This window comes from Notamacropus eugenii, chromosome X (genome assembly GCF_028372415.1).
Source record: "Notamacropus eugenii isolate mMacEug1 chromosome X, mMacEug1.pri_v2, whole genome shotgun sequence".
NCBI lineage: Eukaryota > Metazoa > Chordata > Mammalia > Diprotodontia > Macropodidae > Notamacropus > Notamacropus eugenii.
Window position 1 is genome coordinate 99,640,272 of NC_092879.1, and position 16,812 is coordinate 99,657,083.

The 16,812-nt window shown below is 46.4% G+C and overlaps 1 protein-coding gene across 4 annotated transcripts in view; it reads left to right on the forward strand.

The window, feature by feature from the left end:
• Positions 1-15,500, forward strand: part of NHSL2 (NHS like 2) — a 187,293-nt gene extending 171,793 nt beyond the window's left edge. For all 4 annotated transcript variants that reach the window (XM_072626314.1, XM_072626313.1, XM_072626315.1 and 1 more), the window contains 3 exons: positions 1,014-3,185; positions 4,099-4,231; positions 8,132-15,500. In XM_072626314.1, coding sequence (XP_072482415.1) covers positions 1,014-3,185; positions 4,099-4,231; positions 8,132-8,450 — 2,624 coding nt within the window. In that variant the 3' untranslated portion in view covers positions 8,451-15,500. The remainder of the gene's footprint in view (positions 1-1,013; positions 3,186-4,098; positions 4,232-8,131) is intronic.
• The last annotated feature ends 1,312 nt before the right edge of the window (positions 15,501-16,812 follow it).

Below are 16,812 nucleotides of genomic sequence, written 5' to 3' on the forward strand. Positions count from 1 at the left end.
CTTTGGAGTGAGAGGAACTAGCTTTGTCTGACCCTTAGCTTGGCTTCCCTGAGCCTGCCTCAGTGGCCTGTTCTGTCACATGATAGAGGTTGGTCTACACCACTGATATCAAACTCAAATAGAAATGGACACCTGTAGGCCACATATTAATGTTATCTATTTTACTGTCTTTTTTAATTTATTTTGTTAAATATTTCTAAATTCCATTTTCATCTGGTTCCAGCTGCATTGGAAGTGCCATGGGTCTGCTTCCTGGTCACTTTCACCCAACTGTCCATCCATATTTCTATGATAAGAAAATTGTGAGATAGGGGGAATCTCCCTAGGAATGAATCAGCACAAGCTTATTGTGCCTGGCCTGGCTGGCTGGGGCTAGACCCAGAGCCAGTGGGACAGTAGGCTTTCTTCCCCCATTTTGAATTTCCTCTTTATTCTGGAGATTTCTGTTTGTTAATTCACAGACATGGGTATAAGAGAGATTCTTCTCTGATCGTAAAACACTCGCGACTTTGGAACAAGTTGGTCTATTTCTCATTCTCCCCCAGGTCCTAGAGAGTGAAATCTTTTATCTTGGCTTGGAAAATGCAAGAAGTCCTTGATATCAGTTTCCAAGAAGTAAACTCTCAGATTAGGTTTAATGCCCATTGGTAAAGTAAGGGGGTCCGTACTGTTTGTACAGTATGTGACTCCCAAATATAGTTCATTTGTAACAATTTGGGTCAATCCAAGGCTTTTTAGCAGACTTTGGCTATGTCCTAATGACATAGTGGCTAGCCTTGAGAGGAATTTAGGGGCTGAGAGTTTTACACAGAATTCAGCCGCTCAGCCCCTGGGAGGCTCTGGGGAAGTCACTGACCATCCCCGCCTTCATCTCTGGAAATCCCATCAGTCTGCTGCCAGAGACTGTGCCTCCAATGTCTCGGGAGGAATTTGGGCCTCTCGACACGCTGAGCTGACAGGGGAAGTGTCCACAATGACAGAAGTAACATTCTGTGTTGATCTCCCTTCCCCAGGTCGGAGCAACGGGCAAGCGCACTCTGTTGCTCAAGAGTCTGCACCCTGGAACGCAGTTCCAGAAGTGGCCAGTGGAAGGGGGCTGGCTGGCCACGAAGCATGTTCCCCAAAGCTGATTCCTCCAGCCCTGACAAAGACGCCCAGTGACCTAGGAGAGTCTCGCCCAGCACGGAGTGGCCCAGCTTTACCCAGCATGGAGGGCATGGGGATGGCATATAGCGTCCCCTCTTCCTGCAATGGCCCAAAAGATTCAACATTCTCTCCTCTATGGAAAGGAAACTGCTTTAATTACATGAACTCGACTAGTACTGCCCCCGGAGAGAGCAGTCAGGTCAAAGAAAATGGGAAATATCCTTCTTTGTGCAATTCTCAGGGGTCTCTAAATGTCCTCAGCCCTGGGAACTTGGAAGAAACTGGCTCTGTTTTGACTGCTCAGGATGACCAGGCTTGCTGCCCTGAGGCCCTCACTCCAAGAAGCCAAGAGCCAGAGAAAGACTACCAAGGGGGGGCCCTTCCCAGCAGCAAACCGGCAGAAGGGGAGCCCCCAAGGCAAGAGTCAGACCCAAGTGCCTGTAGATTCCGGGAGAGGTCACTGAGTGTGCCGACAGACTCGGGCTCTGTGTGCTCAGTGGATGGGGGCTGTGGAGAGGACCAGCAGAGCAGTGAAACTGGCACCCTGGCCTACCCCAGTGCCAGCTCAGAAGGCAGTGCCAGTACGGACAATGTCTCCTCTGTTGGAGCTGAGCCCAGACCAAGAAGGTCCAAGAGTATCTCCCTCAAAAAGGCCAAAAAGAAGCCTTTGCCACCGATGCGCAGTGTCTCCCTGGTCAAAGATGAGGCTGTCCTCCAGCCAGAAGCTGGGCCCAGTTTGCCCAAGGACCAGAGGCCTAGAAGCCTTTGCCTTCCCCTTGAACACCAAGGACATCAGTTTTCCTCCACAGATGCTCAGGGCCACCCAGCTGTGCCTACTTTAAGGGAGACAGAAGGCACACACTTCTCCCACCACTGGTATCTCACTGACTGGAAGTCTGGTGACCCCTACCGGTCTCTGTCCAGTTCAAGCACTGCCACTGGGACCACGGTGATTGAGTGTGTGCAAGTGAGGGGCAGCTCAGAGTCTCTGGCTTCCCCTTCCACCTCCAGGGCCACCACACCATCCCAACTTTCCACTGAGGCAGAAGCCCGGGAAGTATCATCCCCAGGGAGGCCAACAGGATTGATGTCACCTTCCAGTGGGTACTCAAGTCAGTCTGAGACACCAACACCCACTGTTCCCACCACATCCATGATGCTAGGTCATTTACCTCACACAAGCAACAGTGGCCGCGTACGGCCAGTGGTCCCAGAGAGGAAGTCATCCTTGCCACCAACATCACCAATGGAGAAGAGCCCTAAGTCCCAGCTGTCATTTGACCTACCATTGACCCCTCCAGCCCACTTGGATATTTCGGGGATGAAGATCTCCCTCCGGGGCAAAGCCAAGGTGAGCCGGCATCATTCAGATTCAACCTTTGGAGCAAAGTTGGCCCAGAAGACTAGCCCCAACCAGCCGATCATGCCTGTGGTCACCCAGTCTGACCTGCGCTCTGTTCGACTTCGGTCAGTCAGCAAATCAGAGCCAGAAGATGATGTTGAGAGCCCAGATCCAGCTGAGGAGCCTGCGCTGGAAGTCTTCACCCTGCCGGAGAGAAAGGTAAAGCCTCCAGTGGCTGAGAAGCCTCCAGTGGCCAAAAGACCCCAGAACCTGGTTCCCAAGGAACCTCTCCCAACTTCCCCCACCTTGCTCCTGACTACTGAGAATACAAGCAGACAGGCCAGGTCCTCCCCTCAGGATATCTATATGGTCGTGCGGAAACCAAAGGCTCTCCGAACCCCAAATGGCCAGAGCCCAGTGGCAGAGACCCTGGAAGAGGAGCGTCCTAAGATGAGGTCCCTGCCAGAAAGAGGGGGTGAGGTGGACAGAAGGAGAAGCAAGGTCCCCCCTCCAGTGCCGAAGAAGCCTAGTGTACTGCACCTGCCACAGCCAGGGGTCAATGCAGGGGAGGCAAAGTTGGCTCCTAGTCCAATCATCACCCTGGAGGAAGATGTCAACTCCCAGATGAGCCCTGATGGCTCCCAGTCACCAAATACCAAGCCACCAGTTGACTGTGGAATTGAGACAAGCCTTCCAGGTCAGTGAGTATTGTCTTTCATTGTGTTCAGACCAGATCACAAGTTGAGCTGTCACTTGAGGCAGTCTTGGTCCCAAAGTGAGCAGGTCAATTCTGAGACAGTCTGTCCAGGGGATTTAGATCAGTCTATAGAGGTGTTAGGGCCCTCCAGGGCCTCATTCCAAGGGATGAGCTGGTGACACATAGATGGCCAAGGTTTACTTTGGGCCCCTCTACTCTTGGATTTATAGGGCCGAGATTATGTGCATGTGTGTTCGTCCTTCATTGACAAAGAAGACCATGCCATCAGAGAAATAATGACATGACTTGCACTTGACTCTGTTTTGAGTGAGGGAGGGCTGTGCAGGTCACCAGCCTCACTTCTCCTCCAGAACCATCTGAATCCAGTAACCAGATATTCATCAGGATGACTGGAGATGAAGCAATTGGGGTTAAGTGACTTGCCCAAGGTCACACAGCTAGTGAATGTCAAGTGTCTGAGGTGAGATTTGAACTCAAGTCCTCCTGACTCTTGCACTAGTGCTCTATCCACTGCACCTCCTAGCTGCCCAATAGGGCCGAGATTGTGAAATCAATACTTAATCACCAAGCACTGATTAAGTTCTTCCTCTGTGCTCAGTGCTGGGGCTATGGAGAAAGGGCACAAATAGCCCCTGCTCTCCAGGAGTTAACAACTAATCAATCAGTACATCCAAAAGCAGGTGGAAGGTAACCTTTGAGAAATGGAAGTCAGCCCCATGGTTTGTCCCTAGAAAGTCATCTTTTCAGTCTAGGCCGTAGCCCCAGCTCTACTAGGAGAAGGGCATCATGGGCAGGGGAAGGCCAGAGCAACCCCAGACAGTCTTTCCTGAGGACAAGAATTCAGGGAGATGTTTGAGTCCATTCCCTGACTCAGTTTCTCTCTTTACCTTAGGAAGTTTCATGGACCAGAGCACTGAAGAAAAACATTTTGCAAGTGACAAGACAGCAGAATCCATAGCAGAGGATGACGATGATGTATTTGTGACATCTCGCACAACTGAAGACTTATTTACAGTCATACACAGGTCAGAGCCTCCCTCAGCTATCAGAATAGCTGCTTTAAAAAAAAAAAAAGTTTGATTGATGCCTTGTTTCCACTGCCCTTCCTTCTCAATGACTCCTCCCCTCCCACTAAATTCCTCCCTTTAAAGACTACGCTCAGTTTGTTTTCTGCTTGGCCCCAGAAAGGAGAGCCAAGAGCCATAGGTGGGAGTGATGAAAGCCAGCTCAGGCGTGATGTCAGGAAGGACTTCCTAAGGGCAGGAATGGGCCCCTGCTGGAGTTAGTGAATCCCTCATGTGAGGAGACTGGAGGGCTGCTTGGAGGTTGGGTTGTCATGGGGATCCTTTCTTGGGGATGGGTTGGACTGGAGGTCATTGAGGTCACTGCCAACTCTTATTCTCTGTGATTCTGTGTTTGCCATGATGTGGGTGTACATATCCAACAATAATGAAACTGAGTCTGCCTAGCCTCCATTTTCCCAGGGTTATGCTACAGGGCACAAGGAAATCGACAGACTATATCGCCCCCACACAATCAACACGTATTTATTAAGCACCTACTATGTGCAATAAGGATATAAAAGCAACATCAAATGGTCCTAGGCATCAAGAAGGTCACATTTTCTCTGGGCAGACAGCAGATTACAAAATGAATATAAGGTAATGTGGCAGGGAAAGGCACTAGGAGCTGGGGAGACCAAGGAAAGGCTTGATTAAAAAAGTGGCCCTTGAGCTGACCTTGGAAGGATACTCTGCAGTGAAAAAGCAGGAAACAGGAGACACCATGTGGGAGGAAAAGTGAGAAGGCCAGCAGAACCTCTTGGAGCCAAGGGGTCTTAAATGCTGAGCATAGAGTCTGGACAATTCAGCTCAGAACTGACATTGTATAACCTCTGTTGCTGCTGGTTCTGTGCTCTTTCAGCTTAAAAGAAATGTCAAGTTGGTGGAAGGACACTGTAGCAAAGATGATCCCGTTGTGTGAGTGGGGCAGGAAATGGCCAAAAAGAGTCAATGTAGGGCAATCATCAGAAAATACAGTTGGGACCAAGGACCCAAGATAAGTAGGGGTGGAGGGAGAGGTGTTTCTATACCCACCCACCTCAATTAATGTAACCGTGTAAGGGCATGATGAAGTCTGAAATGTATCAGCACGAAGGTTTATGTACCCTGGGATCTCTTTATGAGACCTGAGCCTCTGTGATTGGGTCAAGAAGGGACCAGCAGATTGGCTAACCAAATGTGCTTTTTCTGTCTCTCTGGAGTTTTAAATGGCTGGAGAAAGTTGAGCCATGAGTGAGCAGTGGAAGTCTCCAGGTTCAGAGGTGGAACAAGGCAGCTGAGAAGGAATCCTCCCTCAGCTCCTGAACACCAAGGCTGAACTGACCCACTGCTGAATTTCTTCCAACTATTTAAAGGCCCCAGAGGCAAGTTGATTTGTTTGATTAGCCAATCAGCTCTTCCTTTCTTGATCCAATGAGAGAACTTCACACCTTGGAAAGAGATCCCAGGATATCTTATCTTTTATACCTCTAAAACTATATAGTGCCCTTGCATTGATTACATTGAGATGGAGGAGATATCACCTCCTCTCTTATATTTTTTTTTCTCCCTTATATTTTTGAGACAATAGGCAGTGAGCTCTTGGTTGAAACCCCGGAAAGGCATCTTGGAGTCATTGTCAACTGTACCTATTGGCCCAAAGTGATGCTAGGGCCCAAAAAGGCCAACATCATCCTGGGCACGATCACTGAAAACACTTTCAGAGAAAAAAATAATGGCATCTGAATACAGGCTGAAGCAGACTATTTTTCACTTTCTTTCCTTCTTCCATTTTTTGTTTGAGTTTTCTTCTACAACATGACTAATGTGGAAGTGTTGTACATAATTGCACATGTATAACCTATATCAGATTGCTTATTGTCTCAGTTAGCGGGAAGGGGAGGGGGGGAAGGATAGAATTTGGTGCTCAAAACTTTAAAAAAAGTAAACAGTAAAAATTGTTTTTCAGTGTAATTGGGGGGAGGGATAAAATATTATTTAAAAAAAGGAAACAGAAAACAGTGGTGATAAGTTCCTGGAGATAAACAAGAAAGGTAGAGATGACAGATGTATGAATTCTTAAGGAAAGCTGAGGATATTTAGGGGGTATCCCTACTCTGTAGGGCAGCCAGGGCCTCCCCCACATATGTCTTGCCTGGTGTCTGAGGTTAAACCAGCACCATCAAACTGGTCAATTTCAACTACATTAGAGGAACCTCAGAAATATACATCATTCCTGCTTCCCAATACCTCCTTCTCCTCCTGCCCAGTCTTGGGACCCCATTTATCTCTATCAACAGCTGAGCAGGGATAAGAAAAAAGAGAAAGACAGGGCAAATAAGACAAGCTCATGCACTCAGTAAACGGTGCCTCACATTTCAGATGCCAGACTGGCAGACTGACCTGGTGGGGGTGGTGTGGCACCTCCTTTATGGCCTTGAGTGACTCCTGTACGTTGACCCCCACTTATTCTCATGCATCTATGAGATTGATGGTGTGGTCTGGACAGAGCACTAGACCTGGAATCAGGAAACCCTGGCCTCAAATCCTGCCTTAGACACCTACAAGCCTCAGTGTACTCATCTGTAAAATGAGGATAATACTATTACCTACATCACAGAGTTGTTATAAGGGTCAAAGTGAGATAATTAGAAGATAACGTTAGACAGTATGATATAAGATAATAATGTAATAAGGGCTTTGCCAACCTTAAAGCACTCTAGAAATGTGAACTACAATCAGATTACCTGTGTCTGTAGTCAGACACACTCAGCAGCAATCCACAACATTTTCTGAAAAAAAAATCTACCCAGGAGCTCAAAGAGTGTTAATAGTACTGTAACATGCACCAAATTTGCAGGGAGGATCTGCTGCAGACTAGGCAAGTCACCCACCCTCACCCCACCCCACCCCTGGCCCCCCAGACTTCAGTCCCCTCTTCCTATAAAGTGTAGAGTCTGAACTATAATCAGCTCAAAGGTCCTGAGCAGCCACTCTGAAGCCCTGGCCACGTTTGCTTGGCTGCCCACCCACCTCATCACAACAAAGAGAGCCTGGGTCATCTGTCAAAGGTAATCAATATAACACGCCAGGAGCCAGCCTTGTCCTTGCCTTTGCCCAGCATGAACAGGGCCCTGTCCACCTGCCAGAAGTATCCTGCTAAATGTTTAACAATTGGCTTTCCTAAAAATGTATGCCCCATATACTTTTTATATTGAGACTGCATTATTAACATTTTTTCCATCCCTTTCTTAAGTCTAAATAATCAACAAAGCAATCAACCAAGACTTACGTTGTAGAATTTGCATTTAACACTTGGCTCCCAAAGGACTCAATCATCCTCTCTACAGTGTATGCCCATTGATGGAGGCAGGATTGTTGACTCCTTCTATTTACTGTCTATCTACTTGTAGGGCAGAAACACAAGGTCAAGTCACCAAGGCTGCTGCAGATGAGTTATCTTTCCACGGGGGTGGTATTGACAGAACCCTCCATATAAGTGAATCAGAGGCGCAATTCAATTTAACAAGTATTTTCTGAGTTTCCATCATGGATGGGATTTTATACTGTGCTAAGTGCACAGAGACAAAAAAATTGACACAGTTGTTGTCCTCAGGGAATTGGAGGGGTGGATATAGCATGTCCACAGATAAGGATAGACAGAATATCTGGAGGTAACTGGGGAGGGGAGGGAGCAAGAGGAGCCTCATGGAGAAGGTACCCTGTAGGCTGCCCAGAATTCTAGGAGGTCTGTTGATCATGAGGTCAAGCATTGCAGAATGGTAGAGAGGTGGAAGCAGGAATCCTATACATGGGCAACAGCAAGAATGCCCTCAATAGCTGCCTGGTCAGTGCCTCCTCACCAATCCTACTTCTATTCTTTAGGTCTAAAAGGAAGCTGCTTGGCTGGAAAGAGCCTGGTGAGGCCTTTGCCAGCAGCAGATTGACTTCCCATTCGACAGCCAAGAACCCCGCTGGCTCGCCAAACAGTGAGGCAGCTGCCACAGGTCTTTATGGCAGCAGCAATAGAATCACCAGCAGAAATGAAGACTTCAAGGCTCTGCTCCAAAAGAAAGGGAGTAAGAGTAGCCTGGGCTCGAGGCCATCAGCAGCAGAGCTACTCAAGACTACCAATCCCCTGGCTCGCAGAGTTGTCACGGAGTTTGCCAGGGACCAAGACAGCACCAACATGCCTGGTACTTAAGCACCTCTATGACGGCTTTGGGGATGGGAAGCGGGGAAAGCCTTCCAAAAGGCAACCATGAAAAAGATAAAAATGACCAACAATACCTTGATGGTGACATAACATTAACTCACAATCTGAACTATCTGGGCTCTGGGGGGACCATCTCCAGTCTTCTTCATCTTGAGCTCAAACTATCAAGAATTTCAATGAATTTCCAACATTTAAGGTTTGATTCTTACAGTTCTGTCATTATTGACCACTGATGGTCCCCGTAGTGTTTCTTCTGTCTTTTGACCAAGGGCACAGGCACCATGTTGGAAATTCATGGATGGCCTGGGTTAGCTCTTCTCCCACTAGGCTTGTTTCTTTGTCATGCAGCTAATTTGGCGTGAGGCTACACGGATGAAGCCTTCTAGCCTGGCCATGAGCGGTAGGTGGTGGGGCTCCCCTCTTTAGTGTGGAGATGCCAGAAGGACTTTTTGGCCACCATATGAATTCTCCCTGATAGAGTTGGTAGGTTCAATAATGCAAAATGTGGATATTGTTATTCATTCCTTCAATGTCCTATCTTTTTTGGATTGTTTTTATATACGGAGATCAGGGTGATCAGTTCAAACAAGTCTCTATATTTTGGTTTTGGCTAAGACAGCCGAATAGGGTCAGTTCCATTTGGGTTACTTTGAAAGTACCGAGCTTGTCCAAAGTGGCAATCATTGGTTCATTCAAAGCACCTCTCTAGAATGGTTCTGTATCATTTCAAATGTTCGTCCCCAGTGATAGCAAGGGACAGTGAGGATCTGTGCTGAAATCAGTGAGCATGAGCATGCACGAAGTCCCTGCTAATGCTGCAGCCACTTTCATGTACACAAGATTAAAAGAACAGAGGTGGAAGGAAGGAGGTGAAAGGACACTGTTCTAAATGAGGATAAGAAATCCATTCAACTTGTCCAACACAATCCAGTTTCTATTGTGAGATTTTTTGAAAAAGACAAAGGAGATGTTGCTTGGGGAAAAAAAATTAGAGAGAGTGATATTAAAACAACACAGCACCAATCTAAAGGGAGCATTCCTATTTTAGTCAAGTATTTTTGACTAATTAGGGATTATGCTCCATTGTTTCCACACTGCTAAGGGGCTACAAATGTGTCAGCACCCTGGAGAGTCTGGCATGCCAGCACAGAGCCCCAGCTGCCTTGCCTTAGTCATGACCAGATGTGGTTCTGGTTGGTGATGACCAATGGGGACAGGGTGGTTAGGCATGTAGCAAGGGAAGGTAAAGAAGCATCAGGTGGACAAGAATCTAGAGTGAGAGTGTATTCCCTTCCCCAAGGAAAATTGTTCAACAAAAGTGCTACAAGCCCTAAATGACTTCCTAGGAGTCGCACCCTCCCTGCTGTTCCGTGGCAGATGAACAGGCACTTGTCTGATGGGATCCCACCCCTGGGACCTCACCTGCCACCAAGCAAAGCCAAGACTCCTACCCCATAAAAGCCCTCACTGCCCCTCTCCCCCCTGTTCTAGGGAGATGCCAGGCCTGCCTACCTTCACTCCAGATAAGGGGGAGGGAGCAGAACCAATTGTGGAAGACGGAGGGCTGGCACCGTACACACAGCTGGCACCCAACACACAGCTGGCACCATACACACGGCTGGCACCCGGCACAGACACTCGTGGCTTGGCGAGGGTGGGTTCAGTATGAAATACCCCTAGGACGTCTTAGCCAACTGAGCAGATGACTCTCCCCTCCCCCCAAGTCTCTTTCCAGCGAGGCTTGTTCAGCCATTAGTAATTGGAGAAAACTGGCTGTGGACTTGGCAAACCTCCAATGGCTTCCCTCTTTCTCCAGCCCCAAGCTCAAACTGTGTGACTACCTATGTCCTTGCCCCAGTTTGTGCTGGTGTGATTTAAACTCTCCAATATCCTCAGATCCAACATTTCATCCAACATCCTGAGCTTCAAATGCCAGGCCTTTCCCTCCCGAGCATCCTCTTCTCTGGGAAATGAAGGGGTTGAGTTAGCTCTGAGCCCACACCCTCTTTCATTATCGGGAACAGTCATTGCGACACCTCCCATTTTGGGGGAGGGGGCATCGGGGCTTGCATCCATGATCTCATTAGATCATCATAGCACCTCTAGGAAGTAGGTTAGTGCAAGTAGGATCACCCTCCTCCCCATTTCATAGAGGAGGAAACCAGAGAGGATCAAATAGGCATAGCAGCTAATTAGTGGTAGAGCTGGGGCCTAAACTGAGGTTTTCTGCTCATGCAAAGAACCAGAACTAGTATAGGGTGACCCTGGTGTGCCCACATCAGGGGAGGGATTGGACCATGCTTCCTCCCCATGGCAACTGCTGTTCCTGAAAATTGTACATGGCCAGGTCACTGTCCTCAGGAGACTGCTACCATGTCACCCTTCTCTTGAGGCCCAGGTGGTGCTGAGGTTCGATTCCTACTCCACTCATGGATGAACATGCACTGCACTGACCACCATGCCCACCTTCAACCCTGCTCAACTGACTGTCTTCATTGCTGCTCTGCTCACATACCATATTACTCCTGCCCCAAAGGCTTTTTTCCTGTGGTTTGGACACAAGTTTTGAGCGTCAACACGTTCAGGGAAGCGTTTATGTGTACTCAACTGTTTATGGCCTTGTATTACATTGTGGAAATACATGTACAAACTTGTGTGCTAAACCAGTGTTGATATGATCATACTCATTGTTCTAAGCCTATTTGTGTCACCCCCCTCCTTCTAAATTAAGTAGTCAATGAATAGACTTGCTCACAGTCAATGGGGGGGGGGGGCACTTGCCCTCCCATTTCCTTCTGCTGTTGGATGTGCTCAAGTTTTCACAACTAGGTAGGATTCTCAATGGCATTGAGAGGCAGGTGGTGCAGTGCAAAGAACCGTGGGTTTGGCATGTGGAGACTTGTCTTCAATCCCAGGTCTATGCCTGTCCCTTCTCTGGACTTAAGTTCCTTCCTCTGGCCATTCTAGGAGCCAGGTGTGTCCCCCATTTTAACCCTCAGTGATGGATCAAGCATCTCTGGGCAGCAAGAGCTTCTGGTCCTCACTCCCAGTACATGTCTGTGTTTCTGTGTTAGTGAACCCTCAGTCTTATCAGGAAATGTTATTTGATTCATTAAGAGCAATGGTCCAGGTGGTCAGCTATCCCAACAGGAGAGATAAATGCAAGTCAATTTGATAAAGATTTACTATGTTCCTACTATGTGCAATGCACTGTGCTAGGTACTGGAGATAGACAAAAGTAAAAATAAAGGTCCTGACCTCATGGAGTTTCCATTCTATTGGCCAGGGCCCAACACTATGGTGTAGGGAAGGGAGGCCTAGCTCAGGAGTCACAGGGTCAGCCTCTGACACTTAACTTCTCCTCTATCCGATGAGGGCATTGGACTAGACGGGCCTCTCTGGTCTTGGCCAGCTTGATATCCAAGATTCTTTGAATCTTAGGAAGTTCCATTGGATTCACCATATATTTAGTGAACCTGCTTTTCTCCAGGCACAAGCTAAGTCAAAGTAGCTGGAATCTAGGAAAGGCCCAGTGTCCTGTTTGCCTGGTTTTCCCCTCAACTTTCTCCCCTTTCCCAAGATGCTCAGTACCCTCATGGTCTCCCCCTTCCTCTTTATCAAAACCTGCCCTGGAGGAAGGATCACTAAGGTGACCCCCTCTACTGGTCAATATCATATCTATCCAGGAATTCCCAACAGTGGTACCCAAAATCCAGGGAGCAAGTGTCACTGTTAATATTATGTCATTAATGTGGAAAGATTATTCTCCATTGGATTTGGATGACAGGAGCATTTAAAAAGTTTGTGAATGTCCCAGCCAGGGAAGATGGAATTGTCCCATTGCCATCCATGTCTCTTGGGGGTGTCTGTCCATTGTACTTGGAACTTCCCCAGCCCAACAGATGCACCAAGCTCTTCTTTCCCCACATCCTTCGGAGCTGTCATCAGCAGTCCTTGCATTTATTTCTTCCTTTCACATTGCCTTCAAGTTGATGGGTAAAGAAGCCCACCCCCAAACGCCAGCCTCCTCCCTACCTTTGCCTGTATGTGGTAAGATGCTATTGGGAAAGGGATTTTGTCTCAGAGACGAGGATAATCTTGGCAAAAGTTTGGCCAAACGTGTGTTTATTTGAACACCAAAATCAACAAGACAGAAGGGTTTGCCAAAGAGTGTGTGTGTGTGCACACGTGCGCATGCATGTATGTGCATGTGTTTATATGTTTATGTGCATGTATGTGCATGTGTGTATGCATGTGTGTGTGATTTCTATCTTATTTTATTTTTGAGGAACAAGGTCAATGGTGCCAATAGTGATCAGGGAGCTTGTGATAAATTCCAAGCAGACAAAAGCTTCCTGGGGCCCGGCATGATCAAAGTGATCATGAGATGATCAGTGTAAGTGCAGTGCACATGGCAACCTCTCTGTGCCTCATTAGACCCAGGTGATCTTTTGTGAGTTGCTGAGACCAAAAAAACTCCATTTCCCTCCTCCACCTCCAGTCAGTTTTTGCTGCTGAATCTCTCCACGTTTAGCTATGTTGGCCATCTACAGTGGACACGTAGCCCATACTCAGGCCCAGATTAGAGCCTTTTCCAATTTGTTTGACCCTCCCAGAGTTTGGGCCCCATCAGTACTGCCTTCAAGAACCCAAAGGCATCTGCAAATCACCATGAGGCTTCAGGAGAGGCCTTTATCACATACAGGGTCCATTCCTCCAATGGATCAATGACCCCACTGCTGTGGGTCCTCCCTCCAACACTGTAGATCACTACCCCTCCAAGTCTGCCCATCCTGTGTAATGCTTATCCATGTCCTCCCATTAAGTTCACTTATAAGAGGTCCTCTTAATATGCTAGGGGCCTTCCTCATGTTCTGTGGCCATTGTGAGGATACCAATAGAGTGCTCATTGACACCCATGGCATACATGAGACACTAAAAGCCAAGGTTAAAAGTTATGAACTCCTGATCAAAGATTCTTGTAAATACCATTTACAAAATATGAGCACGATGCTGCTGAATGACTTCCAAGAGTGATGTAATGCTTTATTCATTAGACTACTGGGCTTGTAGCTGATTCACTGCATGAAGAGGGTGCTCCAGGGTGAATATAAGGGAATCCTGTAGTTAAGCAGCTTTTCTGGGCAGGAGCCCATTTCTCTGCTAGACTGAGGACTGGATAAGGGTGAGAACGGAAGTGGAACACTGATACAGCTGAGAGCAGAAAAGGGAGAATTCAGATGACTCCCAATAGTCCTTCTTCAGAGTCTAAGTCTTAAGGTGCTTGCAGCCTGCAGACTTAAGCTTCATTGCACTCCAAATGGGTTGAGATTATTTCCAGATGCCCAAGACAGGAAGGCTGTTTTAGCTAGATTTTTCTTTGTGTGCATAAATGAAATTAATTCTTGATTTGCCGTAGAAACTTTCTTTCCACATCACTCTGGTGCCAGCCAACTGATAGCTCCCTCAGACCTTTGCACCTCCCTCTCCTGACTGTGACTGTAAATCATGGAGAAGCATAACTAGGGCAGGGCAACTAGGTCCTTGTCCTAGGGAATGGAAATTTGGAGACTGTTGATCTGAAGTGTAGAAAAAAATGAATTTAGCATCTCTTCATCAGAATTAGCAGGTAAGATAGGAAGCTATTCGATGGCATACTTCCTCTCAACAACTGTATTCCAAGCAAGCTTTTTCCTCCTTGAGCCAGCCCTGCCCTAATGCAGTGCTTTGCTGCTATCTTTGCTCCTATTCCTCCATGAATGGTTCTGGGTGTCAAAATTGCTAGTTACAGCTCTGGAACCATCACATGAGAACCAGTTGGAGCAACTTGGGCACTTGAGCCTAGAGAAACAGTGTTTCTTGTCCAATGGAATATGGACATTGCCATCATGCTTCAGAAGGGCGGTCCTGTAGAGGCAGGAGGAGATGCAGAATGAGAAGTGGTGATTAAAAGTGACTTAGAAGCAGGTTGTGACTTTGCATAGTAGAAAGAAAGACTTCCTGAAGTAGTGACCTCTTAGCTTCTGGACAGGTTCGACCAGAGGCTATGGGAACATCTGTCAGAAATGTCATTTTGGAAATTCTTGAATAGGGCAGATGATTGGGTCCCCTCCAACCCCATATGTCTAGGACGCTGGCTCCACCTTTGACTGTCACTTTAGTCATTGTCATGGCTATGTCCTAAGCCATCTATCAACTGCCCCAAAGCCCAGATAGTCAGTATTACTTCCGATATTAAGGCAAGCAGATGGGACCACACAGATACATGCCATCTGATGGGTTACCCTGTGATCAGGTGGCAAATTGTCAATTGTACCCATCAAGTATGTTGGCTGTGTGTTGCTACATCAAAAGTACTCCAGCCTAGGAGAAGAAAACATCTGTTTATAATGCCAAAGATCAGAGAGCTGAATGGGAACTCTGTCTCACAGATGAGGAAACTGAGGACAAACAACTTTCTAAACTCATGTGGTGACTCTCCTTTTAATGGTGTCAGCTTGTTTGGCAGGGAAAGTCTTTTCTTTCTTGTCTTCATTTGGAGGCTTAACCCTTGGGAGCAAAAGGCAAGAGTGTATTTGATTGTAACTTTCTGCCTTAGTTAAAGCAATTTTCAAATGGTCACATTCAATAGCAACCTTGGTTTCAGTTCCACCATTCAGTAAACATGTAAGTCCTTGCTATGGGTCAGGCACCAGGCTAGACCCTGGACTACAAAGCCCCAAAGGAAATAATCCCTGCCCTCAAGGATCTTCCATGCTCTTTGACTGAGTTGTGCCAGTGGCCACCTCCAAATTCTCGGTAATACTCACCTTTCCTACCATACTTTGAGGTCGAATTTCATTTTGCTCCCTTTGCTTTTCAGCCTCTAAGTCCATCAGATATTAGGCATGCATCGTGCTCACTGTACTCGTCATTCCAAACTTATATCAACCACGTGGTAGTGAATGTAAATCATTTGTGTTTCCTGATCAATTTTACACTATAAATTGTCTAATCATGTTTCCTCTGGCTGATAGTAAAAGTGATATTCTCTTTTCACATGTCTCATCCTCCTTCTTTCCATGTCTGCCAAAGCCTCCAAGGGGAAATATTTTTAATATTTAATATTTTTAATCAATTTTAGATCCTTACACAGAGGACACAGTTAATTTGTCCAATTGATTTTTAAGGAATTGAATTGTTGTGAAGAGATAAGGTGCATGGCATGATGCTATGGGACAGCTATTGGGCCCACAGAGGCCCTTGTACAATAAAGAGATTTGAATGACAGTTTAGAGGGGTACTTTGTAGACATACAATACCACTACTAGGCCTGAACCTTGAGGAGATCAAAGGAAGTGGAAAAGGACTCAGGTGTACAAAAATATAGCAACTCTTTATGTAGTAGACAAAAAAAACTGAAACTTAGAAGTGCCCATCAATTGGTGAGTAAAATCTGGTATATGAATGTAATGAAATATCATTTTGCAACAAGAAGTGATGAAGGAGATGGTTTCAGAGAAACTTCAGAAGTCATATGAACTGAGGCAGAGTGAAGTGAACAGAACTGGGAAAACAGTTGTACACAATGACCACAAAGGCTAACAACTCTAAAATAATTCAGTGTTCTGATCGATAGTATTTCAGAGCAATGATGATGAGCTCTGCTAGCTACTTCCAGACAGAGAGGTGACAGACTCAAGATGTCCAATGAGACATGGTTGTAAAGGGAAGTGGGAGGGAGAGAAAATTAATGTTAGTTATTGGAAAATAGAACAAAATATAAAAGTTTTCAAACCAAAGAAAAATTCTGGACCAGTTTCTAAACTGGAAGAGTGAATGGTTGTTCACTTTGAGATGTGTCTGATGAGGCATAAGATACGTATGATAAGGAAAAGAATGAAAAATGAAGGGGATGAAAATTAGACTGAGTCATTCAAGTAGAAAATTTATTTCTAAAATAGAAAAATAAACTAAAGTCGAACAAAGCTGATGAAATTTATTTTGGGCCCCAGAAATTCTGCAAGAGAGTCTCCTAAGTGGTAGAGAGGTTTCCATTTTCCTTAGAGGAGAGGGAAATCCCCCCCAGCCCCTCCCATCACAAGAACTAGTGGTACTTAATGAATCAACAGCTATTAAGGCATCTTTTGCGAAAATAAATAAATAATCACTGTCCTGAATTCCAGTCTGGTGTTGGATCTGAAGTTTTGCTGTTGCATATTAAGTTTGCCTCAGTTGAGGCCCTCCAGAAGCTGACCATTCTTGAAGGTAATGAGGGTTAATGAAGTTAACTGAGTTCATGGCAAGCTTGGGTCCAAAATGAAGAGGAATTCTATGGAACCCTCACCTGTTGTGACAGCTTAGGATGACA